This window comes from Podarcis muralis, chromosome 5, assembly GCF_964188315.1.
Source record: "Podarcis muralis chromosome 5, rPodMur119.hap1.1, whole genome shotgun sequence".
NCBI classification, from domain to species: Eukaryota; Metazoa; Chordata; class Lepidosauria; order Squamata; family Lacertidae; genus Podarcis; species Podarcis muralis.
The window spans coordinates 70,095,215-70,117,901 of record NC_135659.1 but is presented as its reverse complement, the minus strand read 5'-3'; the positions used below and the strand labels follow the sequence as shown (position 1 = coordinate 70,117,901).

The 22,687-nt window shown below is 41.8% G+C and overlaps 1 protein-coding gene across 9 annotated transcripts in view; it reads left to right on the top strand.

Moving 5' to 3' along the window:
* The window catches only part of PPFIA4 (PPFI scaffold protein A4), a 108,458-nt gene that overhangs the window by 71,785 nt on the left and 13,986 nt on the right, over positions 1-22,687 (top strand). For 6 of the 9 annotated variants that reach the window (XM_077929125.1, XM_028734702.2, XM_077929123.1 and 3 more), the window contains 14 exons: positions 3,409-3,550; positions 5,215-5,420; positions 7,131-7,371; positions 7,736-7,771; positions 11,422-11,555; positions 13,423-13,589; positions 14,430-14,523; positions 15,107-15,188; positions 16,160-16,360; positions 17,683-17,745; positions 19,317-19,343; positions 20,485-20,660; positions 21,627-21,724; positions 22,337-22,512. In XM_077929125.1, the coding sequence (XP_077785251.1) occupies positions 3,409-3,550; positions 5,215-5,420; positions 7,131-7,371; positions 7,736-7,771; positions 11,422-11,555; positions 13,423-13,589; positions 14,430-14,523; positions 15,107-15,188; positions 16,160-16,360; positions 17,683-17,745; positions 19,317-19,343; positions 20,485-20,660; positions 21,627-21,724; positions 22,337-22,512 (1,843 nt within the window). The remainder of the gene's footprint in view (positions 1-3,408; positions 3,551-5,214; positions 5,421-7,130; positions 7,372-7,735; positions 7,772-11,421; positions 11,556-13,422; positions 13,590-14,429; positions 14,524-15,106; positions 15,189-16,159; positions 16,361-17,682; positions 17,746-19,316; positions 19,344-20,484; positions 20,661-21,626; positions 21,725-22,336; positions 22,513-22,687) is intronic. The other 3 variants (XM_077929126.1, XM_077929124.1, XM_028734701.2) reach the window with 1 other exon arrangement.

Here is a 22,687-nt window from a genome sequence, read left to right as displayed (position 1 = left end):
CTACAGTGAACACATTGTTGCAGTTCAGCCCACATTTACCCTGCTAGTATGTAACCCGTTTTTAAAGTAGTTTGACTGTGGAATTATCAAATCAGCATTACTGATGCGAGAGCTGTGTTTAACCATGACTATTCATGCAAATTGACTTACAAGCTAGGAAAAAATGGGATGATGGTGAGAAAAGAAAGTTGAACCCGTATTGTAAAGGGAAGCCATTGGAACTGTCGTGCCGAGTCTTGATAACCCTTGTAATCCGTAATCTGTGAAACTGTAATCTTCAGAGAAAAACCCCAAGCCCTGTAATGTGCTGTGTTGTCTGATCACAGTTTCTGGTAATAAGAGGCATACAGACATAGTTGAGTATGTGGTTGTTATGTACATATATAATGACATGTTCTGCTTTTTTATGAGATAAGGAAGAAAAGTAAGATGAAATATGAAATATGAAATCATGTCACTTCACTCCTAATCCATCACTTGTGGCAGTCTCTTCACTGGAAGAAAAGAGATGATATCCCTTCCATGTACACTTATCATTGCTTGTTCAAACAGCCTATTGACAGATCCCTGACAGCATAATCCTTTGCATATCTATTCAGAAGTAAGCCCCACTGAGGTAATTGGGGCTTGCTTCCAGGTAAATATTGTGTAGGATTGCAGCCTGAATTCTCTACACTGTTCAGCCATTATGGATTGAATTCAGCCTCTTTTGTCTGAATCATGCCTAGTTTAAGGAACACCTGACAGGTTTTTCTTTCCCCTGCTTTGCAGAGGTGGATACTATGTCCCCCTACTGGTGTCTCCAAGCAGAACAAGAAGGTGCATGTACTATAGATACTGGAGTTTGAAGGGGAAAAGGGAAACGCTATTGTCTTTCGCCTTCTCACATCAATTACTCTTGAATATGTTCCTACTAATGGTCCGTTTTTGTGTTCAGGTTCCATACACTCTGTAAATTATTCATTTAGCCACAGGGGTCTGCAGTCTTACATTACATGTATTGTACTATGAGGGGATTTTACAATGATTTCTCCCCCCCCCCCCATGGTTTCTCACAGGCCTCTAACTTCTTCAAACACCATTGTTTGAATACCTGGGGTTTCAATGATGATTTTCATATTCTGCTATTAACCTTAGCAATCTAGAATAACTTCTTGTTTAGGGATATGCTGCAAAATAAACCATAACAGTCTTTTTGAGCCAAAGGGTGAATGGAAGGGTAGATGGGACTGAAACTGACTCTGTAGGTTTTGCTACAGGATGTGTCTTTGTATTTCAGAGGCAGATAATTGTGCTGGATTCTCCCTCACCCCCAGATATCCTGGAACACTGGAGTGCTCAAATGATAGGGCTGGAAAGTGCTGCACCCACTGGGGATCTCAGCTGTCACTTTCACTTTGATCTCCTTCTCTCCAGACTGAAATGAGGCTCTTAGGCTCAGCCAGTGTGATGAGAGATGGCTTGGTAGCCTGTATGTGAGCCTGGTGTGGCATGTGATAAGCTTGGCATATAAACATTTAAAATATTACTCGAGTATGATTTTAAATTTCAAAAGTGTGTGTGTGCACTGTCACACACATGTACTTTAATAAGAGACCCTGCATTTCAAGCTTGCTTCTAAAGAACTGAAACTTAATACTCTTTCAATTGACCTGGTGGGCTTGCATTAAACTTTAAGTAAAAAATTATGAGCTGCTTATTACTTGCTAATCAACGGAATGCTTCTTTAATATTCAGGGTCAAGTTCTTCAAAGTTTGGATTGTCACATCCTGCACTCTTAAGTGCTTGTTTAGCTATATGTATTGGCCTCTGTCCAACAAGAAGGGACATGGAAATGGGTGTTGCACATGTGTTTCCCAGCAATGAATAGATTCTGGAGCAAGATCTTGAATGCCACTGATCATCTATTTGGAGGAAATGGAGTTTTCCTTCCTTGACTGATGACTGGCAGCACTCTAACCCCAACTTAGTGATTGCTATTTAAAGTCTGTTGTGGCATTTGTACTTTTATTGTTTTAAGCTTCTTGTGACTACTTTAAATTATTTTGTTATAGAGTAAAAAGCATTGCGTGGCAAGTCCCCCTCCCCCATGTGAAATAAAGACACGGGACACGTTATTTAAGGTTTATGGGCATAAAAAGGCCACAACTTTATTGATTACAGAATTGAAAGGTATTGGTCTTAGGCATTGGCTCCTATCGACTACCTGGCATGGAGACCAGGAAGGGTTATCCACAAGCCGTGGGGGTCCTGTTGAAGTACGCCAACTAGGATCCCACGGGTGTCACCTCTCGGGGGCGTGCCGGAGGCCCTTACCTCCCTAGGTTTCGGACAAGGCAACGCCCCCCAGAGTCCTCTACCGGACTACCCCTTTTCATTGGGGGAAGGTGATGGCGCTTCCTTCCCCCCTCATTTGCATAACAATTACCCCTGCCAATGCCTAACCGCCAATACCGAGGAAGTTGTGACGTTTGCTACGAGGTAGGCGAAAAAACCAAAAGGCTGGAAGTGCGCCAAGTTGGAAAAATTCCTACCAGGCCCCTTTCAGCGACCAACCGGAGTCCATAGCAAGGTCATACCTAGCTAAGCCTAAAGGGTGGGTGGGATGGGAAAACCGGTCAGCTGGCACGGGGCAAAGAGGGCGGTCCCCGGTCGTTCCTGGCCTTAAATGGGCTAGGCCATGCCTCCCCGGCCCGCCGGTTGGCGGGCAGGGTTGCAGGCACGCCCGGGGATTCCCCTGTTCTCGCGGGGGCAAAAGGCCAGCCCCCGCGAGTGGAGTGTGGGAGGGGTTAGCCCGCAACCCCCTCTCCTCTCTAGTTCAGAAATGGCTTTGTAAAAAAATGAACTCCTGGAATGTTCTTTTCACCATTGGGAAACACTCATGCAGCACCAGTGTCATCTTGTTGAATCAGAGTGCTACTGAATAGCTTGCTTTCCTGATTTTACTGAGGGAAGGTCACTGGTTTTCTTTAAAAGTAGAACTACTAAATTCAAGGTGTTTCATTTACCAAGGGATGGACCTGTGTTGACCAGAACTGTACCCTGTTCCCCACCCAGTTTGGACTTCCCTGGTACTGGCTATGGACCCACATTGCTGTCTGAATCTCAGTTATCCAAAACTACATTCACTGTTCATCCTTGTATGGACTTCCTGTTTTTCCAGACTTACGTTTAGTTGAATATTTTTGGCTGTGAGACAATGATAGCATACTGTGTTTCTCAGTGTGTGTTGTATTATACTGTCAGTATCTGAAATTACGATCTATTTTTAGCCTGGTGGTTAAAAAAACAAGTAAAAAATATTAAAACTATTTATTATGGATTATCCCCATTAAACAAAACTAAATTATGCTATTTTTATTTACTTAGGACTTTTCTCCTCTCCCGCTCTTTATTTTTTTTTGTAGGTCGCTTGTTGGAAGCACTCCAGACCTCAGGTATCCCCTGAGTACTATTGTCCATGCACCAGCCGAGCCCTTTGGAACACCTTCCAGTCTTCACCGGGCACCAAAGAGCCGATTTACAGCTCTGCGGGAAGACCCCTCCAAGGTAAAGCTCCTGATGTTTGCCTTGCTCCAGCTAATCTTTAGCGGGCAGCTCCAGTTACGCCTGTATCTTGGAGCATATCACAAAACCTTTGTGATGGCAGCAGCTGCAGCAGCTGTCCTGCGCCTTTAAACGAGGGGCTTTGGCCTTTCACTCGGCAGTAACAGCTGCAGACCTAAACCCCTTCTGAAGGAAAGAGACTCCCTGTTGTGCAGAAAGGCCACTGGATGGTGGCCAGGATAGTACTTATTTGATGGGCTTCTGCAGAGGATGGTGAGATGAAGTTTCAAAGGTCTTTGCTATGCTGTGAAATCTGGGCAAGAAAGAAGCCTTATGCCTTACTGCTTAGTTTGAGCGTATGCTTGTATTGTTATACAGTAATTACACTTAGAAGCCACAGGACTTGCTTGAATACTATAGATGTAGCTACATGTTGAGAAGAATGAGAATGTGTTGCATATCATCCCTTTAAGGCCCACTTTCAAGCTTGAGTGCAACTTGAATTCACTTAAGTTTTGTTTTAGTGGACGTGGCTCAATTCAGTCCATTTAAAACAGGCAAAAGTCAAAGTGTGAACACCTTGGTGAATTTTGTTTGTTTGTTTCAAGGGTGGATAGATGTAGTATCTGCCTTTTTTCCATCAGGAAACTCAAGTTAGTGAGTGTATTATTGAAATAGTTCAAAGGACCAATTACCGTAGTTGTAGAGTATAGGGAACAAGGCTTTTCTTGTTAAGCTCTAGTGCATCTTTCCTCAACTTTGGATCTCTAGATCTTCAATTTCAACCCCAGCCCAGTATTTCCAATGGTCAGAGATGATGGGAGTTGTAGTCCTACATCATATAGTAAACCAAATATGGGAAGACACTACTTTAGTGTAATGAATTTACAGCTCTGTATGGAGCTCAGAAATACAGTTGGAGAATGGGCAACTATGAAATTAATAGCAGAGACATGGATACTGTAGAAAAATTAGTTGCTTATTCTTTTGGGAGCAAACTGTCATATTTATGCTGAGGTATAAGTACTAGACCATTATGTGTATTGTATATCAAAATGCTTTATTGACACTTAAAACCATGTTTTGCATGATGTTCTGGCAGACTATAAATTGTGTTTTTGTGCTTTAACAATATGTGGTCCAGACAAAGCAACATACTGGTGCTGCTTGCTTACTTTGAGATGGTTTAGTAAGCCTACTGAATGTCTTTCTACACAGTTATTTAAAGGCATGCTGCTGACCTGTATCAAATATGGCAACTCCACTGCTATAGCAAGCCATTCCCAGACTGCATTAAACAAAAGAAACTATGTTTCTCTTAGCCATTTCTCTGGCCTTCCATTTACACTTTGCTCTATTGCAGCCAAGTGAATGCCAATGAAGGCTGCTTAATCCACAAAATAATTTCCTTAAATCCTCCTGATGCTGCTATACCTTTCAAAAGTTGGAGCTTTTCAGAGGAACAAACCCAAACTCCCATAAGTTCTAGTCTCAGCATAGTTCTGTCAAGGTTGGCTAGGTGAAATCACCCATAGCCCAGGATAAATGAAGGTCCTTCATTTCAGAGTACAGCTATGGGAAATGGCATTCTCCCCTTTGGCTCCTTCTTATTGGAGTTTTAACATGGTGGTGGTTGCATGAGTTATTTTGTGGTTTTATGTATTCAGGACTGGGACCTTGCTCAGCCAGGTGGGGTCCTTGCCGCTACATCTCACACCTTTGATAGTGACCCAGAGATCTCTGATGTTGATGAGGATGATCGGGAGACTGTGTTTAGTTCCATGGACATGCTGTCTCCAAGCGGTCACTCTGATGCTCAGACCCTTGCTATGATGCTGCAGGAACAGCTTGATGCCATCAATGAGGAGATCAGGTATGGAATGGAGCAGTCTATCTCTTGATATTGACTTGAATCTATATTTTCACAGTGACTCTGAAAAAAATCTAAATAATTTTGTTTGGACTACCTCTCAGAAAAAGTGAACTGCTTTCAGTCATCTCTAATCTCAACCTTCTGAAGATCTCAAAGCATTGTATAGATGAAATAAAAAAAAGATACAGTAGCCTGCATAATCGATAAAGGCTGAAGACATACCTTGTAGCATTCTCTCTGGAAACCTTAACAAAATAAGATGGGAGGAAGAGCTGAACCTGGGAGGGAGATGAAGACTTGAAACAACCAAGTTTGGTTGCTGCAGAGTAACCTAGCCACATGGAGGCACATGATTAGTTGCTAATGTTGTCTCAGCACTGGTTTGAATGTAGTACTAAATAGAAGCATATTCTCATCCAGTTCTCCCATGCTCTAAGAAAACTCAACATTGCTATATTAATTAAAGAAAAATGAGTAATCTTCCATCTGTCCCCAACTCAACATCATAGTTGCAAGTCCAAAGAAAACATTTTGTTGTGATTCTAATGCCTTCAAGTGAAACTGCGAAGTTTTTTGTTTATTTTTTAAGCTTAAGGAAACTAATGTGCAGGAAGCTTGGCGATTTCCATCAAATCTTTTCCTAGATTCTGCAAAGTGTTAAAATAGGAACAGGGTGGCTTCTAGTTCCTGCTTTAATTTTCTAATTTAAGGGAAGAATTCAACATTGAGCTATGTTTGGCAGACAGAACACGCCCCCCCTCCACTCTTCCCACATGCACTGTTCTGGGGGTTCTCACAACTCCACTCCAAAAGCCAGGGTGTGTGCTAAGGGAGGAGAGGAGGGGACAGCTCTCTTGCGCAAACAGAAGTCTTCATGAAGAACTTCTACTGATGGAACTACTTAGGTGAATCCTACCCCAAGTTACCTTGCATTTATCATTTGTCAATAAATATGCCAAAGGAGCTTATGGATTGAAGCATATGGAGGTCAAGCTTAACTTGCAATAAAAATATTAGTTTGTTAGCCCTATGGATTTTGAAAGTATTACAAATGTGATCCATATGTAAGGGATACAGAGTATGAGCTTGAGAGCCCGGCAAAACAGTTGTTAGGAAATAGAAATAGTGAGTGAAATATCAGAAGCTGTGTTCTAGTTCAGAGTTCTTCAGTCTTGGGTACCCAAGGTTATACAGTACTGCAGCTCAGTACTTTTCTACTAGATAAAAGGTGACAGTACTCAGCATGAAGTTGTTACAGTAAGTGCCACACCTTTAACCAGTGTTTTTCTTCCAGAAAAACGGTGTAGGTGCTGCATATCTTTGAATACTCTCAGAAAAAAGCACTGATGCAACTCCCATAATCCCTAGCCATTGGCTAAGATGGTGGGAGATGACTGGAGTTGTAGTTCAGCAACATCTGGAGATCCCAGGTTGAATAATTCTGCTATAGCTTGTTGAGTCATGTAGATGCATAAACCATGGAGTAAGTCTTGAGGAGGCCCTTGGGGAGATGGAGGTAACTAACACATCAAGGAGAAGTGGGGTAGATTGCTGCCCTCTGGGTGACATGGTTCTGAGTTGGAGCCATTGAATACCTTTATATTTTTCTGCATAATACGAGTAAGCGGATAAGAATTCCAAGTGGTGTTTGTCTAAATAAATGTTTTAAAATGCATTGCAAGCGGAGCTGAAATGCCTGTTTTCCTTTAGAATGATCCAGGAGGAGAAAGAATCAACTGAGCTGCGGGCTGAGCAGTTGGAGAGCCGTGTCACCAGTGGTAGCATGGAGGCCCTGAATCTAACACAGCTACGCAAAAGAGCATCTATCCCCACCTCCCTTACTGCCTTATCCTTGGCCAGCTCATCTCCTCCTGTCAGTGGGCGCTCTACTCCCAAGCTCACCTCTCGCAGTGCAGCTCAGGATCTTGATCGGATATGCAGCATGACCCTGGTAAGCAGGGCAAGAGGAGGGGTGATAATGCAGATAGACAGGTCAGCTGTTTGATTATATATGCTTTCCTTAGAATTGTCTTGTTGCTTCTGAATATCGTTTGTGCAGACTGCAGGACTTCTGGTCTTTAGCATTTCCACTTGGGTTCTATTTATCGTGCATAGGTATTTACTTCAATGACAAAATTATATGCCGTTTTGTTTGTCTTCAGGAGGCCTTGTCTATCCTGGTTGATGCCCACAATCTTGTGATGTTCTCTTCAGTCCAAGTTGTAGCAGGCCTTTTACAGCATCAAGAGTTTGCTTTCTCCTTCATACTGTTATTTTAAACTAATTTCTCTACTCTTGTGTCTTGTTTTTCGTAGCCCAGTGACTTGAGGAAACACAGGAGGAAGCTACTTGTGAGTGTATTGGTTTATTTTCTCTTTTATGTGTATTCTTGTTCCACTTCTGTAACCTCGTTGCCCTTCTGCTCCCTCGCTAACCCTGTCATAACTATTGTCAAGCAGGACTAGTGCACTAGCATAGTGGAGCTGGCTTTATTGTGGGAAACCTGTGTATGCTGAAAAGAGAAGTGGTGGAGGTTACAAAATATTGAGTTGTTTTAGGTAGGGACTCTTAACTTGCTTATACTACCTTCATTGCTTCCACAAAATGTTGTTGGCATCTGTCTCAGGAGACAATGAAGGAGTGCGCCTTTGGGGGTGAAGTCAAACCATTGGAGAGTTATAGCACCTGCTATGGCTGTAGAGACCAATATGGGAGAGACCCATTTTGTTGCAGCTGGGGCAGATGAAGGCGTCCAATTTTGCTGCTGCAGATGCACCATGGTGTTTCTTCTCTCTGCGCTCCTCGCAGCCATCATTCTCCTTCTAGTCACTGCTGTGGCTACATGACATAATAACCTGTCTCCAGGCACTGTGGTCTTCTGCAAGGGATTCCCACACAGCAGGGTTGATGTTGACAGCCTTCATGTTACGTTTGCACACAAAAAGCAGAGAACTGGCTAAATTCTTCCTTAGGGCTGCCAAGTTGCAACCTGGAGAATCTGATTTCACTTTTGTCTTCTGTGTACCTTCCTCCTTTGTGTGCTGTAATGGAGTATTACAATCTTCTACAACAGGAAGATCAGAGGAGGAATCGTCAGAAGCAGGGCTGCAGGACAGTTTCCCTCTGCTAATGCTGTTAATGATAAATGTAAAATCAAATTTTTTAGATTGCAACCTAGCAACTGTATTCATCTGTAAAATATAGTTACACTGAAAATGCTTTAAACAAGAATCTTTGCATAGGAAATTTCAATTATTTGTTGTTATAGTTGGCTTAAGGTGAGACATTCAAGATGCTGATGAAAGTTTATCCTGTAGCTGTAGTCACAGGTACTATTTGGTTCTCCATGTAAATGCTATATAGATAATTGTATGCCAAGCAGTAAATACACTGCTATTACTGAGTTTGTTGCTGAGGATCCAGTGGTCTTCAACCAAGATACCCTGCACTCAAACCAAGATCTATTGAATGTGCTTTTCTGCTGGAACATATATTGCAGTTTATAGAGTGGTGTAGCTATGCAAATATCATTGTAGATTCATATTGGTCAGTGTCTGTAACATCACTGACAAACATCATAACTCTACCCACCATGACTGTGTCATTATTTATTCTAAAAATAAAGTGCATAAGAGGACCTTAATCTATGATAAGTCGCTATGCTGTGCTACGCATACATTGCTAATGTAGTTTTCTCAAGTCTGTGCACCTCCTCAAAGTACATAATGGTTAACCTATGATAGATTAAAAATGTGATTTCTGGGCCGTGCACAGGCAACATCTTCAGTTGAGAAAGGAAGAAAACCTTGCCATCTATTAATTACAGTGGATACAAACATTTCCACTCAAACTTTGTTTCCATTTCCCCAATACCTAAATTGTGCACTTCAGACAGTTCCCTGAAACTGCTGTGCTGGTTGTATGGCTGTCAGAGGCACTAGATTAGAGATTGTCAGGTTGAGGCTAGAACTGGTTTGTGGCCATAACTAAACCTGGAGGATGTATTCTCTGGCTCAGGGGTCCCAGACATCAGTAGTCCGAGAAGAAGAAGAGAATTGAAGCCTGAGGTACAGTAAATGGAATATACTATTTTGTTCAATCAAAGGCAGAAGTCCTCCCATCATCCCTAGCTAACAGGACCAGTGGTCAGGGATGATGGGAATTGTAGTCTCAAAACATCTGGAGGGCCGAGTTTGCCTATGCCTGGGCAGAGACTGATGCACACCCCTGTTTCCCTCTGTAGCCTTAGCACAACCCATGGAACTTCACTGGACCAGTCTCCAGCCTTGTACCCTGAAGTTCCCAATTCTAAGCCTCACAATCCTTAGCATACAGTAGCTATGGCATTACTGATGACAAGGAGCTTGTGGGGGAATGTGTGTTGAATTTAGTTCTTTAAAAATAATTCTTCTCAGGAAGCACTTCTTCATTGCAGTGTTGCAGTGCTTGTGTAGAGCTTAAAACATGGAGAACCAAGAAAAAAGAACCAATTCTCCATCAAGTAAAAAACGTATTGGTGGGAGAAATCCACAAACCCATTTTATTTTGGCAGGATGTGCTTGCCCTGTTTAACCTTCTTAAATGGTGGCAAAGTGGCTCTTCCTCATAATGACCCCCCCCCACATCCATCTAGCTTGGCCAATTATTTTCCACTATTGGTGTAGGATTTGGGCTCTATCTTTGAGTGCCCTTAACACAAGGAAGTGTTCCTTTTGCTTCTGAAAAAATATCTCCATACACAGCTTTAGGATTCTAAAAAACCCCCCACAAACTACCAATTTTGCATTCAAAACCCACTCTACATGATGAATAGCATAATTGCAGCCTGGCTGGCTATGGTAGTGTGCAGCAGCATACCCCTAACATTCCCCGCATGCTTTCACCCGCTTCTTCATTTTTATCTGTCTTTGTGTTCAGCTTCAGTGCCTGCCTGTGATTTGTTCAGTGCAAATGAGTTTGGAGATGACTCCTGTTTAAACAGTAGCGTGTATTCTCTCCACCCACCTCCTGTCCCAGTGGCTATGCCTTATGTCTCTAGAAGCATGTTTACTCCCTCTGTTTGGGTGCTTAGATCTTGCTTGTAGTGTCAGATTCTATTTACTTTAAGGAGAATGCTTTGGGGAAGGCAAAGCAGTTTCCCTTGACTTCCTGTTTATAGTTCAGCATGATAGAAATGGAAGTCTTAAGAAAATCATAATATTGAGAATTGTGTCATATTTCTAAGAGACCGTAAGAGGCTGCTTTGCTGCACACCAGGGTCTGTGAGAACAATACATTATTTTGGCACATGCTTAGCTTATGTTTACCACTTTTCTCTCACCTTGACTTAGTGCATGCAGTGCTCTTTAAGCCTGCCCCTTCAATTGCTGTTGCAAAGGAGGCTTAAGCAGGGTACATGTTCACCCTCCTGTCAATCTTTGGATAGTGCTGATTGAGGATTGTTCCTTGGCTTAGGCAGTAAATTGCCTGCTCCCAGTTGTGGACAACATACTATGGAAGGATACTTCAAGGATGACCCTTATAACAGTGGGAAGCTACTTTGGACCCGATGGTACCAGATGGAAATATGATCATCTAAATGATGACAACACATACCTTCTTCAGAGATCTGTGCAGTTTGAATGGTCAGACTCAAAAGCAGCTCTGTATATGTGTTGCTTCTAAGTTAGAGCATAGGCCTTGGGAAGGCAGAGGCTGCTTTCCTTGTTGCTACGATGGTGATGGGTCACAACCTGTCTCCTCCTTCCTGCTGTTATTGGGCTCCATTCCCTCCCATTAGGGCTACATCACTCCAAGTGACACTGATAATTGTCACTCAGACATCCAGGCCTTTGGATTAGGGCATGCAGTGAGCAGCAGCCCCCGAAAATGCATGTGACCCTGTTCCACCTTCTCCTTTAATTGAACTGGCAGGTGAGCTATGCTGATGGTGAGTGAGATAGAGATGGGAGGGAGGTGCTTGGACAGGGATCTGCACTCTGACCTCCCCTTATTTGTTCAGTCACCAGCTGGTCGAGATGAGAGTCGAGAAGATAAAACCACCATAAAATGTGAGACTTCTCCTCCTTCCTCACCCAGGACACTGCGGCTGGAGAAGCTTGGACATCCTGCTCTGAGCCAGGAGGAAGGCAAGAGGTATAGGGGGCTGACAAGAGAGGGGAGGAGGGGCTCCGCCTATTGTAGGTAGCCAGTAGTGTACTACTGTATGTTCAGTTACATTGACAGATGGATCAGAGGTTGGATTAGAGGTTATGGAAAGGTAATCCGAAATCTTTTCCAATTCAGTTAGGAGAGTGTCACATTGGTGTTGCAGAATAAAGTACATACTTGATCAAAATCTACAAAAGTTTCCTGTGTCTAAAGCTGATTTTGTGTCCCAATTCTGATGAGAAAGGTACCAGAATTAAATGTGTATTGCAATCTGCAACTAGCTGTTAGAAACCCAAGCATGCACTTTTCATTCCTTTGAGCTCCTTCAAAGATAGATGGCAATAGCTCTTCAGAATGTCCTGTAGATGATCTGACCTTTCCTTTGTGGAGAAAACTCCTAGTAAGGGATTGATGAGGCATAATTGGAACATTGAAGGCACAAAGAGAAGGGGACGACAGAGGACGATATGGTTGGACAGTGTTCTCGAAGCTACCAACATGGGTTTGACCAAATTGCCGGAGGCAGTGGAAGACAGGAGTGCCTGGAGTGCTCTGGTCCATGGGGTCACGAAAAGTCAGACACGACTAAACAACAACAAATTGGAACATTACATCTAATCACTGAAATGTCCATTAAATGACAGGAATGGTCATGAAAATGTGGCTATAACATCAGCTGTATTGAGTGGTTGGGTCAGTGATATATCTCACCCTTATATGCCCACAACTTTGTTCTTGGCCTTTTGCTTTCTGGCCTGTTAGTATGTTAGTTCTTTGCTCCTTGATTGCATGGCATGCAAGTAGGTGTGAATTTGAGATGTGTGTGGTGATTGTTTTAATGACTGCGGATGTCACAAAGGCAGTGAGACTTCCGAAGGCAGTAAGAGTCTCTGTTTAATTCCTAAGAAGGGTGGGGATCTATGCCAGGTGATAGGTTGGCTCTTCTCCAGACTGTTGGCTGTTATCTTCTCTTTGTTCCTCTTAACTTCCCATGAAGGCAAAGTTGTTCAGAAATGGAAGACTGATGTTTTCTAAGACTTGTCCATAGGGAATTTCTAGGGTCTTTCTGATAACTATCATTCCCTGTATTTGAAAGAATAACACATCCCTTTACACTTGGGATGGGGGACTGGATCCAACTAGTGAGCCAGATTCCTAATTCCCATACCCGTGCAGGCCAACTTTGACAGTCGGACATAATGATGTCTGGTGGTTGACAGCTGTCAGTGTTCAGAGGAGGATGCTGTAGCTGGCAGATTCAGGGAGCCCCTTTTGGAGGAAGCAGAGGAAAAAATGCTATATTTGGAGGAAGCAATTTGAATGAAAACTGTTTCCTCCCTTGGTTATGCTAGGGAATTTCCAATAGGGAACTCTCTAGTGTAGCCAACCTGATAGGGCTCCCTGTCAGAGCCGTTCAGCCCTGCTTGCAGAGCTCACTTGGGAGCTCACTTTAAATTTCTGATCCTTCTTTTGTAGGCATGTCTACATCCGACCCACACCTGATGTCACATACAACATCAGGTGTGGGGCAAGTGGCCATGGGGAATGGCTTCATGGCCAAATAGGGACATGTGTCAGGCTTAATTAGGTCTGTGGAGGTTCACCACCCTTCCATAGACAGAACTCCATTTTCTGTCTTTCTCCCGTTTTCTTATCCCCAGTCATTTGGCACATGTGGAATCTGACTGCTGTCCTCCCAAACAGGGAGTGACTGAACAGTTCACTGTGAAATGTATAGGGGGTGTTTTTTGTAAAAAGAAGAAATGGGACTGACTCCAAGAGGGCAATGGTATTTACTTCATTGTAGATGCTGACAGACTGAATATATTGCTGTTTCTTCCACACCCTTTAGCTTTTTAGAGGACCAAGCAAGTAATCCCAGCAGCAGTAACAGCAGCCAGGATTCTCTGCACAAAGGTTCCAAAAGGAAAGGCATCAAATCTTCTATTGGGCGCTTGTTTGGAAAGAAAGAGAAAGGACGCTTGATCCAGCTCAGCAGAGAAGGCGCTACTGGGCAAGGTCTTTGACTCTCTTCACTCCTTCTAAAGAAAGGTTTCTGGGGCAGCTGACCATTTTGGATAGGGTGCACTCCTTTTTTCTCTCACCCACCCTTAGTAAAAAGGAAAAATAGATGTCAGCCTGGATAGCTCAGTTGGTTAGAGTGCAGTGCTGATAACACCAAGGTTGCAGGTTTGATCCCCGTATGGGATAGCTACATATTCCTGCATTGCAGGGGGTTAGACTAGATGATCCTCAGCATCCCTTTCAACTCTACAATTCTATGATTCCATGATTTTAAGTGATAAGATCAGGACGCTATGCCAGTTATACCTTTTCCCTGAATTATTGTAAGACTCAGATTATATTTCCCTTTAGTACTGGTGTGGATCATCTTTATATGGTGCCCATGTAAGTAAGTAAGTAGCACAGTGCAAATAAGGGAGGAAATGAGGACAGGTGAATCAGTGGGGATGAGGAGCAGGCAGCACAAAAACTGTGGAGATCCATACAAGGCACTAAAAGCAAACACTGCAGCCCATCTGAATTTGGGCTGCTTAAAGCATATGGAAATCAGCGTGATTTTAGCAGTCCAACTGTGTGTAGGTTTGTAGCCAAAGTGGATTCTGGAGATGCGGAGCAGATAATAAAGTTGATGGCTTGATGATCAGTTGAAACTGCCTGTATTCACATGTAACACTAAGTCATAGTTAAGTTCTTGGTAGCAAAGGAAATGCAACAACTGGGAAAATGATGCAAAATATTTGTTGGGTAGATAAATTAGCTTATTTTTAGCTTTTGGAGGCCCTATCACTTGTGAGTCACAATCTAATCTAATTCTTTATCTATTGTGTTTCTCAGTTATGTTGACAGATTCAGAGATAAACATACAGGACTCTCTTGGTCTTGGCAAACTAGGAGCTCAAGCAGAAAAAGACCGACGGCTCAAAAAAAAGTGAGAATGCCTGCTTTAGTATTGCCTTCAGATATGTTGTTTAAACATACTACTTCAGAGAACATTTATTTGTACATTGAACACAGAATCTTTGTGTGGTGCAGAGGATTCTGGGAGGTATGCCAGGGTAAATTCTTATGTGGGGCACCAGCCAGCCCTATTAGAACGATCACACTTGGTCTGTAAGTGACTCTAGTTACTTTCTTGCAGCTACACTCTGCAAGAGAGTATTGTTTATCTTTTTAAATCTATGGTTTATTAAGGTAGCTCATGGAATTCTCTCCCAAGGGAGGTAAAACTAGCCCCATTCCAGGTGGCATTTAAATGGGCAGTGAACACACTCTATGTGGTTTCTAATGGTGTCTAATATATGACTGGAGGTTTTCATTCTTCTCATTTTTATTTCAAGGTTTTAACTGTATTGTTTGCTACTTGATTTAAAAAAAAATGTAAACCACTTGTTAGGACTGAAAACAGTGTAATTTTTTAATATCAGTTTATAAATTACTGGCTCTGAACTGTTGAGTTCACAGCTAGCTAGCAAGAAAATGGTTGTATTACTGCTTACTGCTTCTCCTTCCAGACATGAACTTTTGGAAGATGCTCGAAGAAGGGGCATTCCCTTTGCTCAGTGGGATGGCCCAACTGTAGTCTCCTGGTTGGAGGTAAGCCTGCCTCAAGCTCTTCAGATGATTAATGGTATCTAGTAGATGACTTTGGCCTTTTGTAGACAGGCTATTTACCATTTATTTCAAATATTTGACTTAGTGTTTTTTCAAACAACCAGACTCTCTACCACACATTGAAATTAATTTTCGCATCTTCTTTAAAACTGTGTCCCTAAATTAGAATATATTTTTAGCTAACCTATTTGAAGTTGCATATCAATGGTACAGTATTGTGTTGTTAATTTAAAGCAGCTGCCTTTTAATTTCCCACCAGGAGATAAATTGCAGCCTGGTTCCTATCTTCAATAATGGCTTCAGCCTCCCAATTATTCATCTATTTATTTGTTGTATTTGCCTCTGCCAGTTTCAGCAGGTGTGTTGCTGAGAAAATTTTAATTAGATTTGCAATGCATTCTTAAACATGTCTATGCAGAATTCCCAATGAGAGCTAGCTTCTAAGTAAGTTGGTATACGATTGCAGCCTGTATTTGTTCTTCAAAACAATTTAATGCTACCATGTGTCACATATCAGGGCTTTAGATCTTTTCTGAGACACAGAAAGTCCATTTGTTTCATGAAAGCATAGATGTATAGTCTTTTAAAACAGAAAAAAGCACCTGAAGTTCACTCTAGAGTGGTGAAATTGACTAGACCAGAAACTGCTTGAGTCAATTTCATCACTTTGTTTGTATTGAACTAGGAAAAGCAGCCACAATTAGAAAGATGGAATGGAAAACTTTCTTTTTTCTCTTGCAGAAAACCTGCCCTTCCCTCTTTCTCTATTTTGTTTATTAAGCTACCAATACTGGACCAAGGCTACTGTCACAATAGTGAGAAAACACTCCTATTGCTCCCAATCAATACTCTCAGACTAACAAAGTGGTTTAACAATAATTCTGCTGTGGGGAAGGATGAGTATCTGAGTAGAGATGTAAACATAAGCTCACCTGTGACCTTCTGTGTTGTAGCTTTGGGTAGGCATGCCTGCCTGGTATGTTGCAGCCTGCAGAGCCAATGTAAAGAGTGGTGCTATCATGTCTGCCTTGTCGGATACAGAGATCCAGAGGGAGATTGGCATTAGTAATGCTCTTCACCGATTAAAACTGCGTTTGGCAATTCAGGAAATGGTATCACTAACAAGCCCTTCAGCTCCACCTACTTCAAGGACAGTAAGTGCTTCATATTGCATTCTTGAGATTAACAAAGTGGCCTAGAAAACTGCAGTTGCTCATTCTGCATCCAACGTAAAGGGATAAAACCCAAGCCTAAAGCCTTTTAGTGAGAGGCAGAGTAGTGCAGGCTGTTGCTAGCATATTGTATTCTGGTAACATTTGTGGTCAGAGTTTGGTAAATCTTGTGCCTCAGGTGTAACTGGTAAAATTGATCCAAGAAGGCTTGGCCCTTACTTCACCTTGTGAGAGCCAGTGGCTTTCACTAGGGGTTCATTTAACTTAACATACTTATTTGTTGGCTGTAGTGGGAGCCTGTAGCCTTTCTGTCAAGATGGCAGGTAAAATTGCTCAAAGGTATTGTACCTTGCCCACCTGTTTTGTCATTGCCAGTAGACAGTTCAAAACAACCTTATCTCTGGCTTGTAGCTGTTCTAGTGCTAGGTGTGCTAGACTTGTACCTGTAATTAGTGACAGTAACTTGTTCCTGTTCACCCAGGTTTGGGAGGGCTGAAGAATACTAAAACTTATTGTTTTTGGCAACCTTTGATATATTAGTTGTGATTATTTTAGGTTTTGTTTAAAAATATTAAAATTGACTTTTTATTTTCTTGTTTGCTGCCCTGAGCTCCTTTTGGAAGGAAGGGCCAGATAAAAAAATCTAATAAACAAACATTATTTCCAGGGCACTAGCTGGATTGGTTGTATTTGAAGAGTGCTTGGCTCTCTCAGAAACTTAATCACGTTCTTGCTTTGAGTTCCCTGCTTACTGGGTGAGAAGTAGCAATAGGTAGAAATATAAGGACTAACTAACATATGCTGAGAGATCTCGCCTTCCCCCTTCTTCTTTTTCTGAAGAAGCAAAGGACATGGTGACTTAATGCAAGAATTTGGCACAAGCAGGGGAGGTGGAAGGAAATGGGGCAGAGCAGACAGTAAGTGGGGCAGTGAGGCACAGGAAATACGGGGCTGCAATTACAGGTCTTCTAATATGGTTGAAAACTCTAAAGAGAACTGCATATTCATTCAGATGGCTTGGTACAATGTCTACCATTTGGGAAGAAAGGAGGTCTTGTTCTTTAAAAGCCTCAAATATTTTTCTGAATGAACTTAATGTACAAAAAAATCAGGATCTTTTTCTTTAATGTAAATTGATCATGATTTTTCATAGCATTATTGTCATTTCCACAGCCACTGAAAACTATCTTCACCCATACATTAGCCATGGTTTAATTTAAGATGACTTTAGATTAAAATGCTTTACTGACAAGATCACAGTTGTTCCTTCCCCTCTCATTAATTTATTTCATCTTTCCCCCTAGTCATCTGGAAATGTTTGGGTGACACACGAAGAGATGGAAACTATGGCAACTTCAACCAAAACGGCAAGTTTCTTCTGTGTGATAGTTTCCTTTGTATAATTTGTCCTTCAGTGTCTGAGATCCCTGCCATCTCATCCTCATAAAAACAGGCAGGGAAATAATGTTGCATCTAATCAAAATTTAAGGTTTTTTCAGGACTAATACTACAGTATACCTATTTCAGCATACAGTCGTACATCTTCTTGCAAGTGCTTCATGTTGCGTTTTTTTGGGTTAAGAACATGGCAAACTGGAAGTGTTTACTTCCGGGTTTTTCCGCACGCGCAGAAGCGTTCTACATGGTTTGCGCATGCGCAGAAGCATTCTGCACACTTCGTGCATGCACAGAAGCACTCTATCTTGCTTCACACATGTGCAGAAGCGCTGCTCTGGTTGCAGACTTTTCGGGGTGCGAATGGCACCCTGGAACGGATCGTGTCCACAACCAGAGGTACCACTTTACTTTACTCATGATAAGAGGTTAGTTCAATTTTGGCTAGGTGATTCACTTCTTTGATAAAAATACAAAATGTATTGTTGTTCAGGATACTGTTCGTATTGTTGAGGCTTCAACAATCTTTGAGCCATCTTTGGTGTTTACCAGAGGTTACCAGAGCATAGACAACAGAGGTTAGGTTATCCCAGATAGGGGTGCAGCTGGGCCACCAGCCAAAGCTGATGGAAGGCACTCCATGCCCCTGAGGCCACCTGAGCATCAAGTGACAATGGATCCAGAAGTATCCTCAACCTGCGTACCCACTACTTTAGAGGGAGTGTAGCTTCATCAAGAACAGGCCACCCCCCCTCCATCCAGTTTAGGGAACCATCTACTAACAGTGCTTACGTTCACACTGCCCATTTTAATAAGTCTTTTAAGAATGGATGCTAATGTTTTTGTTACTATGCAGTGCACTTTTGTGTTTTTATTTTGTAAACTGCCCTGTGTGAATGGTGATATAGAAATTTAATAAACAATGAATCCATCAATCTCCAGGAAGTTTCATCTGCTCCTTCCTTTAGTGCAGCATCTGTTATTTATCTCTTGAGTTTTGAATATGCCACTCTGTTTGAGTCATGTAACATTATGGTGGCATGTGCAGTATAATATGACTCTTCTGCTCATTATTGAGAGATTCAAAATATTGCCTACAGTGAGATCCCTCATGTTATGCGTGCTGAAGAATGAGAGCCTGAAAGTGAAATCATATTTGTGCTTGTGCCATGTGTGTGGTCTGTGTGTGAAAGTATCCTGATTATTTTGTTTTACACTCATTGGAGAACCACCGTGGTGTAATGGTTGGAGTGTTGGATTATGACCTGGGAGACCAGAGTTCAAATCCCCACCCACTGGGGTAACCTTGGATTGGTCACTTTCTCTCAGCGTACTCTACCTCACAAAGTTGTGAGGATAAAATGGAAAGGGAACAACCATGTGCTGCACCTTGAGCTTTTTGGACGAAAGGGTGGTATGTAAATGTAGTAAATGAAAATATAATAAAGGAGTCTCTGCTTGTATCTTAAATATTGTCAGCCCCCATATGGTGATAACTTACTTTGCCTGTTGTTTTGTTGACATGCTGCATTGTTACATTTAGGACAGTGAGGAGGGCAGTTGGGCACAGGTGAGACTTGTATATTATCTTGCCTTTTTCCACTGTGCTTAGACACACAAAATTATGTGAATGGTCAGATCACATCAAAACTGATTCCACAATGACACTTAATCTGATTATATCACCTTGCTTTGGTTTTGTTTTGTTTCAATAAGCTGGGAAGACTTTTCTCAATGAAGACAGATGAAGAATGCTCTTAACCCTGCTTACACTTTCTTGATTACTAATGCTATACAGTTTTCTCCAAACAGAAAAAACTTTCCATAATGTAAGAGAGCTCTCATTTCTCACCCCCTCACCTAGTTCCATTACACCTTTAGTTTTGCAAACCATACAGATCTACTCTATTGATTTACTGCTGTTCCCCACATTAATTTTAGTATTCCTTGTTCTCAGCCAGATTTGGAACACCTCTAAATTCCTATGCAAAGGGAGCAAATACCTGTGGCCCTTTGTTTCCTTATCAGATGTGTCCTCATTTTGCCAATAGAAGGCAGACATAATAAAATTCTGGAATGCATGACTAGGCCATCACTGCTTCCTTTCTTTTCAAATGTTTCTTCCCAATCACTGGAAAGTCTGAAAGTAGATAATAGGGTAGAGATAGATTCAAACCCTTCAGTTTATCCAAACCCTTCAGTGAGAACGGCTTAACTGGCTTCAGTGGGAAGCATGTATAATAGAGCCCACTGCCCTAGGTCTTTAGACTTAATAGCAGGATCCAGAAGCCACTGCATCCAAATGAGCTTGTAAGGAAGGATCCCTGCACAGTACTTTGCAGCTTTGTTCCTTATATTTTGTGGTATATTTCTTCCCAAGGGGCTGAAAATGGAGCACAGATTATGTATGCTTTATTCATGATTAAGGTTTTCAAGATATGCAATATTTAGGACACTGGTTGATCCAGACAACTTGCCAATGTGGTATCACCAACAATATGAGAATCTTTCATCTTTGTGATAATCATTATCACACGCAATAGTGTATATATATTATCAAGGCATCAATGAACAATCAAGATAAATCCAAGACATGAGATTACTGTACCTTTATTAAATTATTCTAAATTACATTTCTGAGACTTCCCAATAGGATTCTGTTAATGCTTCTGAGGGACCTGCTCTTACATTCTTCTTCTTTACTTTCAAAGACATTGGCTTATGGGGACATGAATCATGAGTGGATAGGGAATGAATGGCTTCCTAGTCTGGGTCTCCCACAATATCGCAGCTATTTCATGGAGTGTCTTGTGGATGCACGAATGCTGGATCATCTGACTAAGAAAGATCTTCGAGTGCACCTCAAGATGGTGGACAGTTTCCACCGGTAAGCAAATTCTTGGAGGGTTATTGTTTCATCCCAGGAAACTAGAATTTCTTGCAACCAATTTAAGAATGGTTTAATGTGCTCATTCCCTGTCCCACCCCCATCTGAATTTATCTCACCTAAACATACAGTTTATTCTTTTGGAGTGAAGCACACTGATGAAGTTGAGGTTGGTTTGTGTGTTTACTATATGTATTAGAAATTGCACGTTATAATATACTTAAATCAGAAGAGGAGATGAGTGCAGTGGTTATCATTTGCAATGAAACTTCAATATATTGCTATGCATATTTGCCACAGACTTAAAAAACAGCAACAAAACCTTTGGAAATAGATGTGAAGAGTTTCCCCTGTTAGCATAAGTAATTGGGGAGGGGGTGGACAGAAACACATTTTGCGTTGTGTGGTTTATATAGCGATCTGAGATGGTTACAGTGCATTCTCAAGCCTTATTTGTGTGGAATTAGATGGCACAGTTAGGATTATCCCTGCTGAATAGTCCAGAGCACTGTCTTAGGCTTCCTTTTGATTTTTAGGATTTGTGGTTGCCACCCTCCTTAAACCTGTCAGGCTTTTGGAAATCTGCAACACTCACACAGAAGGAGCTACTCTCTTCTTTTCCTGACTATGCCTGACTGTGCTCTTAATAGGGCCAGATGCTGTGGGGCTTCCCCTGCATCTGCTTCTTTTTCCTCTCCTTCCTTCCTTCCTTCCTTCCCCCCTCAATTCCACACCTCTCCCTCAACAGTTGTGCTTTATCTCTGTCCACTGGGAGAGGAGACAGACCTTCAGACCTTGCTTATCACTGGTTGAGCCTTCAAGGACTCACAGAGGCATGGCACAAGTGCTGCAAACCTCCCCACAGTGTGTTATAATTGCTGCAATTAAATATAATAAATGATGTTTCAAATAGTAAGATTTTGGTTTGAAATGCATTGAAATAAGTGCTGTATTGTATCATTGCAGCACAAGCCTGCAGTATGGTATCATGTGCCTGAAAAGACTAAACTATGATAGAAAAGAGCTGGAGAGGAGGCGGGAGGAAAGTCAGCATGAAATCAAAGGTAGGTAACAATGAAGAGATCTGCTTCTGGCAGGCTTCAAAGGAACAAGACAATGAGACTGAGCTCTTGATGCCATTTTGCCTTCCCTTTCTTGAGGCATCATCAGCGCTGTTTTACAAACTCAACATTTGTCTGTTGCAGAGAAGGGGAAGCTGGCATCTCCTCTACTTCTATTACTTCTAGAGGCTTTTCAGCCACTGAAAAACTGTTTCAGTCAGATAGTACCTGCATTTCTTCATTATAGTTTTCTGTGGATTTATCTTTATTGGTTGGCTCATGTTTACTACGTGGTTGGGGCACCAGCCTTCTATGTTCTGCATTTTAATTTTGTCCTTCTGGGGTTTCTTCCTTCAATGCTAGAGCTCTGACCATTCTGTTTTTGGTGTATGATAATGTGAACAAATGAGACTGCTACACTTTGGGCAATGTGACTGATAGGTGCAAGCTTAGGAAAATGCTATAACCTGTCTGTTTTTAATCTTGTGGCTTCCATTGCAAATTTTAAACAATATATCAGTCATTGTGCTTTTTTTCTATTTTTTCTTAACCAACTTATGTGGACTTAAATATTGTTGTGTTTTGTCCTGAATGTATGGCTTCACTTCCTTCTAGATGTGTTGGTTTGGACCAATGATCAAGTAATTCACTGGATTCAGTCTATTGGGCTTAGAGAGTATGCAAACAATATTGTTGAGAGTGGAGTCCATGGAGCCCTCATAGCATTGGATGAAAATTTTGATTATAATAGTCTGGCACTTGTGTTACAAATACCCACTCAGAATACTCAGGTAGGAAACTGATGTTTTTAGGATGACCATTATATGTTTCTTTTTAAAGAGATCTGAGTTGGATGTGTTTTTATTAGTGGCAGCTGGCATCTCCAAAAAATAAGGAGTCTACAAGTTTCCCTGCTAAGTTACTTCCCCTACGTGCCTCATTTGGTATATTTTCCCCAACACTGTT